The 13,812-nt window shown below is 44.8% G+C and overlaps 1 protein-coding gene across 1 annotated transcript in view; it reads left to right on the top strand.

Annotated features, from left to right (window-relative positions):
• Positions 1-13,812, top strand: part of SHOC1 (shortage in chiasmata 1) — a 123,345-nt gene that overhangs the window by 71,611 nt on the left and 37,922 nt on the right. Inside the window, exon 20 of the mRNA XM_072154740.1 lies at positions 12,741-12,913. Within this exon, the coding sequence (XP_072010841.1) occupies positions 12,741-12,913 (173 nt within the window). The remainder of the gene's footprint in view (positions 1-12,740; positions 12,914-13,812) is intronic.

The raw sequence follows: 13,812 nt of genomic DNA, 5'->3' as shown, positions 1-13,812 counted from the left end.
ACACTCGCGAATATCCCACTGCCGTCATCAACCTACATACACCTTGTGGTACTGTCACCCATGAAGTGGGGGTGGTGGGGTCCCTGTTTCATGAGGCTATTATCGGCAGAGACTTACCGGTGTTTTGGGACCTCTGGAGACGAAGACCCACCTCAGGTGCTATTACAGATAATGGACATCGGATATGCCCGGCCTTGGCCCCTGAACCCTTCGAGGCCAATGTACCCACACCAGCAGTAGGGGTGACCCCAGGTGATGAATTCTCTCCCCTAGAGGTCCTAGCTGGTGAGGTCGAGGGTCACGAGGAGGGGGCCGACATGCCGGACCTTGAGATTTCCCGTGAAAATTTTGGGGCTGAACAGCTACAGGACCCTACCTTATTTAAAGCACGGGAGAATGTTAAAGTGATAAATGGGGTACTCCAAATACCAGGGGCTGACAAAATATACCCCCGAATGGTGATTGTTGGGGAACTGTTGTACAGGGTTGACCAGATACGGGGTGAGGAGGTTGAGCTACTTGTAGTACCCCAATCTCACCGTAGGCTGGTGCTAGATTTGGCACACAAACGTGTGCTGGGAGGGCACTTAGGTGCTGAGAAGACCCGAGAGAGGATCCTGCAGAGATTTTTCTGGCCCGGGTTGTGGGAGGAATTAAACCAGTATTGTAGCTCCTGCCCTGAGTGTCAACTTACTGCCCCGGTGTCCCACTTCAGGAGTCCTCTGCTCCCATTACCAATCATAGAGGTGCCGTTTGAACGGATTGCAATGGATTTGGTTGGCCCCATAGTCAAATCCACAAGGGGGCACCAGTACATCCTGGTTATCCTGGACTACGCTACGCGGTATCCAGAGGCGATTCCATTAAGGAACACCTCCTCCAAAAACATTGCTAGGGAGCTATTCCAGGTATTCTCCCGCACAGGCCTCCCCAAGGAAATCTTGACTGACCAGGGTACTCCATTCATGTCTAGAGTAATGAAGGAGATGTGTAAATTACTGCAGGTTAAACAGCTCCGCACCTCTGTATATCACCCCCAGACAGATGGCCTGGTCGAGAGGTTTAACAAGACTTTGAAGGGGATGCTAAAGAGGGTGGTCAGCAAAGATGGGAAGGACTGGGATTGTTTGTTGCCTTATCTGATGTTTGCCATACGTGAGGTACCCCAGTCTTCCACAGGTTTCTCACCCTTTGAGCTATTATATGGCCGTTCCCCGCGTGGACTCCTGGACGTAGCTAAGGAGACCTGGGAACAGGAAAGGACCCCCCACCGTAGTGTGATTGAACACGTCTCACTTATGCAGGACCGCATAGCGGCAGTAATGCCCCTTGTAAAGGAGCACATGACAAGGGCACAAGAGGCCCAGTCTAGGGTCTACAATAGATCAGCCAGACTCAGGACCTTTAACCCAGGCGACAGAGTGTTAGTTCTTGTGCCCACCGTAGAGAGTAAGTTCTTGGCAAAATGGCAAGGTCCATATGAGGTCATGGAGAAAGTAGGGGAGGTAAACTACAAGGTATATCAGCCGGGGAGGAGGAAACCTGAACAGATATACCACGTGAACCTCCTAAAGCCATGGAGGGAAAGAGAGTCCCTGATAGCCGTGGGAGTAGAAAAAGCGTCAAGAAGGTGACACCCGAGGTAGGTGTGCCCGATGCCAAGGTGCCTGAAGTACGGATCTCGGAGTCCCTCTCCAGGGCCCAGATTCAGGAAGCGAAGGAGTTTGTGCTCCGAAACGTTGATGTGTTCTCTAAGTTACCGGGTCGTACTTCAGTCATCAAGCATGACATCATAACCGAACCCCACATCCGGGTACACCAAAAACCCTACCGGGTCCCTGAAGCGCGCCGGCAAGCCATAACCGAAGAAGTCAGGCAGATGTTAGACCTGGGGGTTATCGAGGAGTCTAAAAGTGACTGGTCGAGTCCTATTGTGTTGATTCCAAAGCCTGATGGTTCCCTACGGTTCTGCAATGACTTTAGGAAGTTGAACGAGGTATCCAAATTTGATTCTTACCCTATGCCTAGAGTTGACGAGTTGATAGAACGACTTGGACAGGCTAGGTTCTTCTCCACCGTTGACCCGACAAAAGGGTATTGGCAGGTACCCCTTACTGACAGGGCTAGAGAGAAGACAGCTTTTGTTACTCCTGATGGGCTATTTCAGTATGTGGTACTCCCCTTTGGGCTACATGGGGCTCCCGCCACATTCCAGAGGTTAATGGATCTCGTGCTAAAACCTCACCGGAGAGATGCCTCGGCTTACCTGGATGACATCATAGTCTATAGTAACGATTGGGGAGAGTCATCTAGCCAAGGTACAAGCAGTGGTAGACTCCCTGAGGGCAGCAGGGTTGACAGCGAACCCCCAAAAATGTGCGCTTGGTCTGGAAGAAGCCCGTTACCTGGGGTACCGTATTGGGCGAGGTGTCATCAAACCCCAAGTAAATAAAGTGGAGGCGATACAGCAGTGGCCACGACCTGTGAGCAAGAAGCAAGTGCGGGCTTTCCTAGGCATAGTGGGCTATTATCGCCGATTTATTCCCGATTTTGCGACAATAGCGGCACCCCTGACTGACCTGACCAAGGGTAGCGGGTCGGTAATGGTAAAATGGAGTGAAGAGGCTGAGGGGGCGTTTCAGCGACTTAAGACGGTTTTGTGTGAGGGACCGGTACTGATCACCCCTAACTTCACCAAGACCTTTATTGTGCAGACTGACGCTTCTGACGTGGGCTTAGGGGCTGTCCTGTCCCAAGTAGTGGAGGGTGAGGAACATCCCGTGACATTCCTGAGCCGCAAGCTCACACCTCCTGAGAAGAACTACAGTATAGTTGAGAGGGAGTGCTTGGCGATTAAATGGGCTCTGGAATCCCTGAGGTATTACTTGATAGGGCGACAGTTTACACGAAAGCTCACGGTAGAACATCGAGCAGGAAAGCTGCATGGGAATGCTGATGCCCTGTCTCGTACCCACTGTCTGATGGCCAAAAGTGTTCGCCCCCACAGGGTCAAACAGAGGGGGAGGGTATGTGAGACACTGAAGGGGTTAACTGTGGATGGGCGGTATGTTTCCCCTAGGTTTTCCTATTATGCAAGGCCTGAGTGCTGAGGTTGTGTTGTCCAGCACCTTGGACACAGGTGGTGGGAGCAGCCTAATCAGTCTGCATAAAGCCGCTGAGCAGAGCTAAAAGTGTGTTCTCTCTGAAAGGAGGCTGGAGAGCACACAGCCCTGACCTCTGTGCCTGGAGCAGCGACTTATTTTATGTACTAGTGGTGAGTTAGAGAAACTCTGTTTAGTTAGCACCCTGACGGGTAGGATTTTGTTTGTTTAATGCCTGAATGTAAAGGCTGTTTTATTTTGCTGCTGCAATAAACGCAGGCGAGACCTGTTTTGGACTGTACCTTGGTGTCACTGTCTTGAACAGCATCACAGCACCCCGCTACCTCAGACTCTACTGGGCCAAATCTCCCACAATAGCGATTGCTGTTCCCTGACTGGACTACATTCAATGGACCACCACCTGATTTTGCGCCCAGGGACCCCCACCAACCTTAATTTGGACCTGGTGATGTGTCATTCATGAACAAGTCGGCTCTAAGAGCTGTCTCTTTTACGTGAACAACGGGAGTTCGCTCCCTGCAGTGAGCCGAAGGCTCAGTTAACCCTGCCCCTAACTGGCTCACCACGTCCTCTTTAAACCGATACAATTGGGCTAAGAGTGGTGTGGAGTGGGGTGACTGGCTGGACTGTGGCTCCCTATTATACATGTAATAGGGAGCCTTTCAGAATCCAGAAGTGTCAACTCTTCTTAGTGAGCTGAGCCTTATGAGTCAGGTCACTAAGAAGAGCCATAATTTCCATCACTCCTACACACGGAGAGCACAGTCAAATGATCTCCACCTCCTTCCTCCTATGTGAGTAGAGAGCAGTAGCCCCTCCCTTCTTTCAGTCCTTCTCTTGTTTACAACTCTATGGATCCAAGAGAAATCAGCACAGCCACAAGACAAGTTAGTGCAACAAAAGACTAAACTGAGAAGGATAGTAAAGAAATTGTTGCACATAAATAATCAAGATACAGCATATACTCGAGTATAAGCCGACCAGAATATAAGACGAGGCACCTTATTTTAGCACAAAAAACTGGGAAAACCTATTGACTCGAGTATAAGCCAAGGGCGGAAAATGTATTGGTGCCAGCCCATGCCCCCCCCCCCCCGTATACAGTCATGCCATAAGTTTTGAGAATGATACAAATGTTAATTTTTACAAAGTCTACTGCATCACGTTTTATAATGGCAATTTGCATATACTCCAGAATGTTATAAAGAGTGATCAGATTAACAGCAATTAATTGCAAAGTCAATATTTGCCAAGAAAATGAACTTTTTCCCTCAAAACACATTTCAACTTCATTGCAGGCCTGCCTTAAAAGGAGCAGCTAACATCGTTTCAGTGATTGCTCCATAAACAAGGGTGTGGCTATTGATGAGGACAGGGCTGGAGATCAATCTGTCATGATTAAGTAAGAATCACACCACTGGACACTTTAACCCCTAGGCGCACCAGGACGTTATAGTACGTCCCTGCGGCTAGATACTTAGCGCACGGGGACGTGCTATAACATCCTACTTCTGGCACTGGCTCAAGAAGCGGCTGTCAGCTGTCTATCACAGCTGACACTGCGCGCTAACACCCCCGATCGGACCCGGCTCTGATCGCGGGTGTTAACCCCTTACACGCCGCAGCCAAGCATGACCGTGGCGTTTAAGAGTGTTCCCGCTATGGATTGGATCCCCCGTGCCGCTTACCGGGAGATTCGATCCACTTCTGGGCAGCCCCGAGGACTGCCGAGTGCCCCAGGACTGCCTGATCTCCTTGGCAATCAGACCCCTTCCGGGTCTGACTGTAAACTGTCTGAGCATGCGCCTGCATGCTCAGACAGTTTACACTGCTCTACAATAAAATAGTATTGTAGAGCAGTGTATTGAACTTGAACCAGCGATCAGAGCATCGCTGGTTCAAGTCTAGGTATGGAAAAGTAAAAGTATGTAAAAACACTAAAGTTTACACATTAGAATAAATAAAAAATAAATACATAAAAATATAAGCCCCTAAAATGTCACTTTCCCATAAAAACACAAAAAAAACTATTGCCACGTCCGTAACAATCTGTATAAAAAAATAAAACAGAATCGTTACTGGACCTGCACGGTAAACGCCAGGAAAAAAAGCGCAAAAAAGTTGAGAAAAAGGATAATTTTTAATACCTTTAAAAAATGCTCTAAAAAGTGATTACAAAAATGTTACACACTCTAAAATGAGACCACTTAAAAGAACAACACTTCTCGCAAATAAGCCCTTAACCAGATTTGTCAGCCAAAAAATAAAAATGTTATGCATATGAAAAGATGGTGATGCTAAAATGAACAAAATTTTCTCCAAATTAGTTTTTATTCAGTAAAATTGAATAAAATACACAAAACCCCCACATATTTCGTATTGCTATGTCTGTGACATTCTGCATAATAAAACAGAATCGTTATTGGACCTTCAAAATGAACGCTGTAAAAAACAATTTAATAATATTTAATTAATATCCTTTTAAAAATTCTCTAAAAAGGGATTTAAAAAAGTTACGCACTCTTAAATAAGACCACTAAAAAAAACAATCCTTTTCACAAAAATAAGTCTTTAACCAGATTTATAAGCCAAAAAATAAAAAAAAGTTATGCATATGACAGTGATGCTAAAATTAACATTTTCGCCAAATTACTTTTTATTCTGTAAAAATGGAGGGGAAAAAAACATATAAATGAGGTATTTTCGTAATCGTGGAGACCCATAGAAAAAAAATAATATACTATTTTAACGGTATGGTAAACGGCCAAAAAATAAACACACAAAAAAATTTTCCTAAAAATTGATGATTTTCATTTCCTCCACCAATAAAGAGTTAATAAAATCTCACCAATTAGCTATAGATGCCCAAAATTATGTACCGGAAAAGTGCATTGCATGTGGCAAAAAATAAGCCCCTATAGGTCCACTTTAAAAAAAAAAAAATGATAGCCTGTACAATGTGACATAGCAAATCTGATCTGCATGGCGCCTCCTTCCCTCCTATACCCGGCCGTACGCCCATACAGCAGGTTACCACCACATATGGGGTATCGGTGTACTCAGGAGAAATTGAGTATCAGACTTTGTGGTACCTTTTTTCATTTAATCCATTACAAATGTTACATTTTCCACCCAAAATGAATTCTTATTGTCAAAAAATACTACAATTTGTAGATCACACCTCCATTTTGTTTTAACCCCTATAAAACACCTAAAGGGTTAACAAACTTTTTAAAAGTGGTTTTTCATACATTGAGGTGTGAAGTTTCCATAATGGGGTCAATTCTAGGTATTATTTAGGCCTCTCACAGGCAATTACACGTTGAGCAGGTCCATCTAAATATTAGTTTTGGTGATTTTCCCAAAAATGTGAAAAATGGCACCCAAATTCTGAGCCTCATGACATTCTAGTAAAATATGTGGAATCTTAAAAAACCATGCCAACATAAAGTAGACATTTGGGAAATGTATGTTATGAATTTATTTCTGTGCTATGACTATCTGCATCAAAAGTAGAGAATTTAGAACTTTGAAAATAAAGAATTTTTCAAAATTTTTGGCAAATTTAGTTTTTTTTCATAACTAAACACAAAAGTTATCATCCAAATTTTTAAACTAATTTGAAGTGCAATGTGTCACGAGAAAACAATCTCAAAATCCCCTGGATATCTTATATTGTTCCAAACCTATAAGCACTTATACATGGCAGATTTGAAAAATGGGACCGCGTCCTAAAGGCCAAAAGAGGCCGATTCCCGTAAGGGTTAACTCATTCTTACTGTCAATAAAATCTTTTGTTTCTCATAATATGATTGCACTTGTATTTCTGTATGTGATAAAAACATCTGACAAACACACATAAAAAACAGAAGGCAACAGATCATGTGAAAATATAATATTTGTGTCATTCTCAAAACTTATGGCCATGACTGTATAATAATCCAATTTGCTGATATAATGACTTCTGGGTTTTCTTGGATGTAATCCATAATCATCAACATTAAAGGGGTTATCGGGGTTTTAAAAGCTACTGAGAGCCAGGCTGGGGTGGGCTATTTAAAAATAATAAACATCTACTTACCTCGTCCGGCGCCGCCGATGACCCGCGCCTCGGCCCGTTTGATCCATGCCCCTGTTTGTTTACAGGGGCACAGAAGCCGCGCACAGGGAGCTTCCGGTCCACAATGGGGACGGCTCCTCCCATCCGTCCCTATCTTTCAGCGTTATAAGCGTTGGGAGATGGGAGCTTCCGGCCGGCAGGAAGCTCCCTGTGCGCCCTTGTAATGAAACTGGCGCACAGAGTAGACGGGCCGCACCGCGGGACATCGGCAGCACCGGACGAGGTAAGTACATGTTTATTATTTTTAAATAGCCCTCCCCAGTCTGACCCTCAGTTAACCCCAGATAACCCCTTTAACAGAAATAAAGACTTGAAAAAGTTCACTCTGTTTGTAATGCAAAACCTATAAAAACCTTACCCTAGAATTGATGTATATATAAATAAACAGTAAAAATAATAGCGGTTATTCCTGGCTTTTAACCCCGTAACGGAAAATAGCATCCAAAGTCTAAAATACCGCTTTTATCCATTTTAAAAAAATATAAAAAAAGTTATAAAAAGGCTGTACAGTCCTACAAATCATAGCATTGAAAACATCATGAAAAGTCGCACAGTTCTGTACACAGAAGTATAAAAAAGTTATTAGCACCAGGAGATGGCAAAATGTATAATTTTTTTTTTTTTTTGTACAGGAGGTTTTAATTTTTGTAAATTTCTGAAAACATTATAAAACCTTTACAAATTGGGTACCCCCGTGATCACACCAACCCAAAGAATGAAGCAGACATGTCATTTGGGGCGCACAGTGAAAGCCATAAATTCCAAACCCACAAGACTACCGTGGAAACGTGTTCTTTCACCATTTTCACGAATTTTTTTTCCTGGTTTCCAATACATGGCATGGAATATTAAATACAATGAAAATATTAAATCACTATGAAATGCAATTTGTTATGCAGAAAACAAGTCCTCACACAGCTATTTACATGGAAAAACAAAAAGGTTTTGGATTTTTGAAGGTAGGGAGTATAAAATGAAAATGCAAAAACGAAAAAGGCCCTTGGCGGGAAGGGGTTAAAACATGGGCCTTGTCCAAAAGGTGAAAATTGGCCAAGTCTTTGAGGGGTTAATTTAAAACATTGAATATATTATTTACCACTATTACCATTTTATCTTTTAAACTTTTTCCCTTGGAGCAATAGAGCCATCTGGTGAATCCTCTTTTGTTAATCTCCATGGGGGATATTTATCAGAAGTGTCAGAGGTAAAACTGTTCTAGTTACCCATGGAAACCAGAGCTCAGCTTTAATTCTATAAAACGGTGGTGGGAAAAGCAAGCCAGGGGCGGACTGGCCATAAGACCCACCGGGAGAAATCCCGGTGGGCCAATTGGTTAAGGGCTGGTCCGGGGCCGGTCCTGTACTGGTGGGGCCGGTGTAAAAATAAAAACACATGAAACTCACCTCTCCGACGCCCCGACGCTGCTCCTCTGCTTGATCCCAGTCCGGCCGCGGTGACAACAACGTACGCGCTGGCGTCGCACAGACCATGACACTGGCAAGCGGCTGACGTCATGGTCTGTGCGACGCCGGTCCGTACGGAGCTGTCACCGCGGCCCAACTGGGATCAAGCAGGGGAGCAGCGCTGGGGCTTCGGAGAGGGGAGTTTCATATGTTTTTATTTTTATGTACCGGCGTGGGGGTGGCTGTATACCAGGGGCTGGTGCTGTATAGCGGGGGCAGGCTGTATTCTGGGACTATGGGCTGTACACTGGGACTATGGGCTGTACACTGGGGCTATGAGCTGTATACTGGGACTATGGGCTGTATACTGGGGCTATGGGCTGTATACTGGGGTGATGGGCTGTATCCTAGGGCTATGGGCTGTATACTGGGGCTATGGGCTGTACACAGGGGCTATGGGCTGTACACTGGGGCTATGGGCAGTATACTGGGGCTATGGGCTGTACACTGGCGCTATGGGCTGTACACTGGCGCTATGGGCTGTACACTGGCGCTATGGGCTGTCATACTGGGGCTATGGGCTGTCATACTGGGGCTATGGGCTGTCATACTGATGCTATGGGTTGTCATACTGGGGCTATGGGTTGTCATACTGGGGCTATGGGCTGTATACTGGGACTATGGGCTGTAATACTGGGGCTATGGGCTGTCTGGCTGCAATACTGGGGCTATGGGCTGTCTGGCTGCAATACTGGGGCTATGGGCTGTCTGGCTGTAATACTGGGGCTATGGGCTGTCTGGCTGTAATACTGGGGCTATGGGCTGTCTGGCTGTAATACTGGGGCTATGGGCTGTCTGGCTGTAATACTGGGACTATAGGCTGTCTGGCTGTAATGGTGGGGCTATGGGCTGTCTGGCTGTAATACTGGGGCTATGGGCTGTCTGGCTGTAATACTGGGGCTATGGGCTGTCTGGCTGTAATACTGTGGCTATGGGCTGCCTGGCTGTAATACTGGGGCTATGGGCTGTCTGGCTGTAATACTGGGGCTATGGGCTGTATACTGGGGGCAGGGTCTCAGGGGCTGTATACTGGGGCAGGGGCTGTATGCTGGGGCAGGGGCTCAGGGGCTGTATACTGGGGCAGTCTGGCCGTATACTGGGGCATGGGCAATCTGGCCATATACTGGGGCACGGGCAATCTGGCCGTATACTGGGCAGACTGAATATACTAGGAGGGCCGGCTGTATACTGGGGGGCTGGCTATATATATATATATATATATATATATATATATATATACTACAGTGGGCTGGATGTATACTGGGGGGTTGGCTGGCTATATACTGGGGGGTAATGGCTACTAGTAATAGTAGCTATATTCTTGTATATAGGGGGCAGTATTATAGTAGTTATATTCTTGTACATAGGGGGTAGTATTATAGTAGTTATATTCTTGTACATAGGGGGGCAGTATTATAGTAGTTATATTCCTGTACATAGGGGGCAGTATTATAGTAGGTATATTCTTGTATTTAGGAGGCAGTATTATAGTAGTTATATTCCTGTACATAGGAGGCAGTATTATAGTAGTTATATTCCTGTACATAGGAGGCAGTATTATAGTAGGTATATTCTTGTACATAGGGGGCAGTATTACAATATATTTTACTTAGGGGCAGTAGTATTATACTAGTTACATTCTTGTTTATTGGAGAAAGTATTGTAGTATGTTTTTAGTGTATATATATGGCAGTATTAAGTTGTGTCATTCTCTGTGGTGTACATGTTGATTTAGACCATCTATTAACAGTTTGCATGGAGTTTAGTAACACCACCCACATCACAAGGCCACGCCTACTTGTTTTGACTCCGCCCACAGAATGGGGCCACTTTTACAGTTTTTTCCAGGGCCACTTTAAATTCCCAGTCCGCCCCTGATGTAAGCTGACCACCATTGTGGTTGTAACATCTATTGTCATCTCTCTGTTTTAACCTGATAAAAGGCATTGGTCCAATACTGAAACGCATTGTTTTTATATACCCCCCATTGATAGAAAAAAAAAATTATTTGATAACCTTGAGGATGCGCTACCGCAGTGAATATCTTTTGCTTGCAAGTAAATGAAACTCCAGTGTCCCGCGCCACCTTCTTGTCGGTCTGTGCCTGTATTTATTTTTACACAGAAGCTGTGCTGAGGTGAGCCTCTGGCCGAGGTGCCCGGCCACACCCACCTGTCCTCATATCTCAGCGCTTGGGCCATTCTCGATGACGATATTACAGGTGAGGAGATCCAGGGGGCCATAGTCAGCTCCCACAATAGTAACAATAGGATGTAATGGCCTGAAGAAATACTGTACTACGTTTTTTTTTATTGTATTTTTATTGAAAAGTTTTTGTAAAGTTTAACCACAACTTTTATACGTACTTCTATATTTTAACAAGTTATCTACATCCATATCTTTATAGACCGTATAATTCAATTTAGAAGAACAGTATTCAACATACCGTATATACTCGAGTATAAGCCGACCCGAGTATAAGCCGAGTCCCCTAATTTTACCACCGAAAACTGGGTAAACCTATTGACTCGAGTATAAGCCGAGGGTGTAGTATACAGCCAGCCCCCATGTAGTATACAGCCAACCAGCCCCCATGTAGTATACAGCCAGCCCCCAGTAGTATACATCCTGCCCCCAGTAGTATACAACTTGCCCCCAGTAGTATACAGCTTGCCCCCCGTAGTATACAGCTTGCCCCCCGTAGTATACAGCCTGCACCCAGTAGTATACAGCTTGCCCCCCGTAGTATACAGCTTGCCCCCCGTAGTATACAGCCTGCACCCAGTAGTATACAGCTTGCCCCCAGTAGTATAAAGCTTGCCCCCAGTAGTATACAGCCTGCCCCCAGTAGTATACAGCTTGCCCCCAGTAGTACACAGCCTGCCCCCAGTAGTACACAGCACAGCCCCCAGTAGTATAAAGCACTGCCCCCAGTAGTATACAGCCTGCCCCCAGTAGTATACAGCCTGCCCCCAGTAGTACACAGCACAGCCCCCAGTAGTATACAGCTTGACCCCAGTAGTATACAGTCTGCCCCCATCAGTATACAGTCTGCCCTCAGTAGTATACAGCAGCCCCTATACAGATAAAGAAATAAACTTAATACTCACCCTCCGTTGTCCCGATGTTCGTCGCGGCTCCCGATCCCCATCGCGGCTCCCGGCGGCTTCTTATGTATTTATTTTTATCACTGACTCGTGTATAAGCCGAGGCGAGGTTTTTCAGCACATTTTTTGTGCTGAAAATCTCGGCTTATACACGAGTATATACGGTAATAAATTTACAGAAACATGCAGAAATATAATCTTCCATCTATTGGGAAAAAAACATTTTCCACGGCCAAACTTCGCCATAACTGCTTAAGATCTGTAAAGCCCCTGCTTAGCTAAAATACAAACACCCTTATTTATTTAATTAGGGTATGTGTTACACATGGAAAATATGTACCTCCCCAGCTTAGAATTATTCATCCACCATTTTAAAATCAATCTCCAATATTATAACACATTCAGAAAATGTTACCCTTGGTGAAAGTCACTGAAATTACTCTGTGTGACATGCAGCTGTCTTCTCATGTTGTTGGAAGGATATCTGTCCTATGATGAATTGCTAGGTGAATGCAGGCATCTATCATAGATACCAACATCTATTAACATCTACCAAGATACATCATCATTTTCACACAACTACTATAGTTTAGTTGGTAAAGGTGTGTGTGTGTGTGTGTGTGTATTTGTTGGCATCCCCATTGTTTTTGTTGGCATTGGGGTTTAATTAATTTTTATATCAAGCAATAGAATTTTAATTAAAATGATTTTTTCATTTGACCTCTTCTGGTGTCACTTGTTTCTGGAGTTTGCTTATAGATTCTTGCTTGTTTGGCCTGCCATACTTCTATGTATCTAAGAAATATTTAACCTGCTTCTATATCTGAGGTTGCCTTGACAATGCTTTTGAAAATCAAATAATGGATGATATTGTCTAAAAACAAAAAAATATACAAAATTATAACACTAAATACTGTTTTTTTTACAGATTAACAAGCTGCTTTTGTCTCATATCCAACAACCATTTTATAGCAAGTGACTTTCCATGGACTCATTTCTCTCTTGTGATAGAGTATGACTGCACTGATTATTGGCTACAATTGTGTCAAAATATACATGTCTCACACATGACCTTCAAAATAAGTGTGCCGAATAATCTGAGTAAGTAATGAGTATAAAACCTGTTTGCAATAATAGTACTCTTAGTGAAGCACTGTAAAGACAAAATTTCAAGTCATTTAGAAACAATTGTCTATCTAGGTCTAACACACAAGAACCTACTCAGCCCATGAATTGGCTGGATTCCACATACCAGACACTCTGGTGGAGATTGCACTCCAAAAACTAGTTACCATAGTTACCGTATATACTTGAGTATAAGCCGAGGTACCTAATTTTGACACAAAAACTGGGAAAACCTATTGACTTGAGTATAAATTTGGTATATAGCCTGCCAGCTCATGCCCCCAGAATTAAGCCAGAAGCCTCTTGACCACAGTACATAGACAGGCAGTTCATGCCCCCAGTACACAGCCAACCCTTTGCCCCAGTATATGTCCAGCAGCCCCTGCTCCCAGTATATAGCCTACATCCCCTGTCCCAAGTATATGACCTGCCAGCCCCTGCCCCCAGTATATAGCCTTTCAGACCCTACCCCCAGTATGTAGCCTGCCAGGCCCTGCCCCCAGTATGTAGCCTGCCCGGCCCTGCACCCAATATATAGCCTGCAGCCCCAGCCACCAGTATATAGCCTGCAGCCCCAGCCACCAGTATATAGCTTCTCAGCCCATGCCCCCAGTATATAGCCAGCAGCACCTGCCCTCAGTATATAGTTAGCAGACCCTGCTCCCAGTATGTAGCCTACAGCCTCTGCCCCCTAGTATGTAGCCTGCAGTCCCTGCCCCCCAGTATATAGCCTGCAGCCCATGCCCCCCAGTATATAGCCTGCAGCCCGTGCCCCCCAGTATATAGCCTGCAGCCCATGCCCCCCAGTATATAGCCTGCAGCCCATGCCCCAATTATGTAGCCTATAGTCCCTGCCCCCAGTATATAGCCTATAG

The sequence above is a fragment of the Engystomops pustulosus genome, chromosome 1 (genome assembly GCF_040894005.1).
Source record: "Engystomops pustulosus chromosome 1, aEngPut4.maternal, whole genome shotgun sequence".
Lineage (NCBI taxonomy): Eukaryota > Metazoa > Chordata > Amphibia > Anura > Leptodactylidae > Engystomops > Engystomops pustulosus.
The sequence above is the reverse complement of the archived record's forward strand: the minus strand, read 5'-3'. Positions and strand labels throughout refer to the sequence as shown.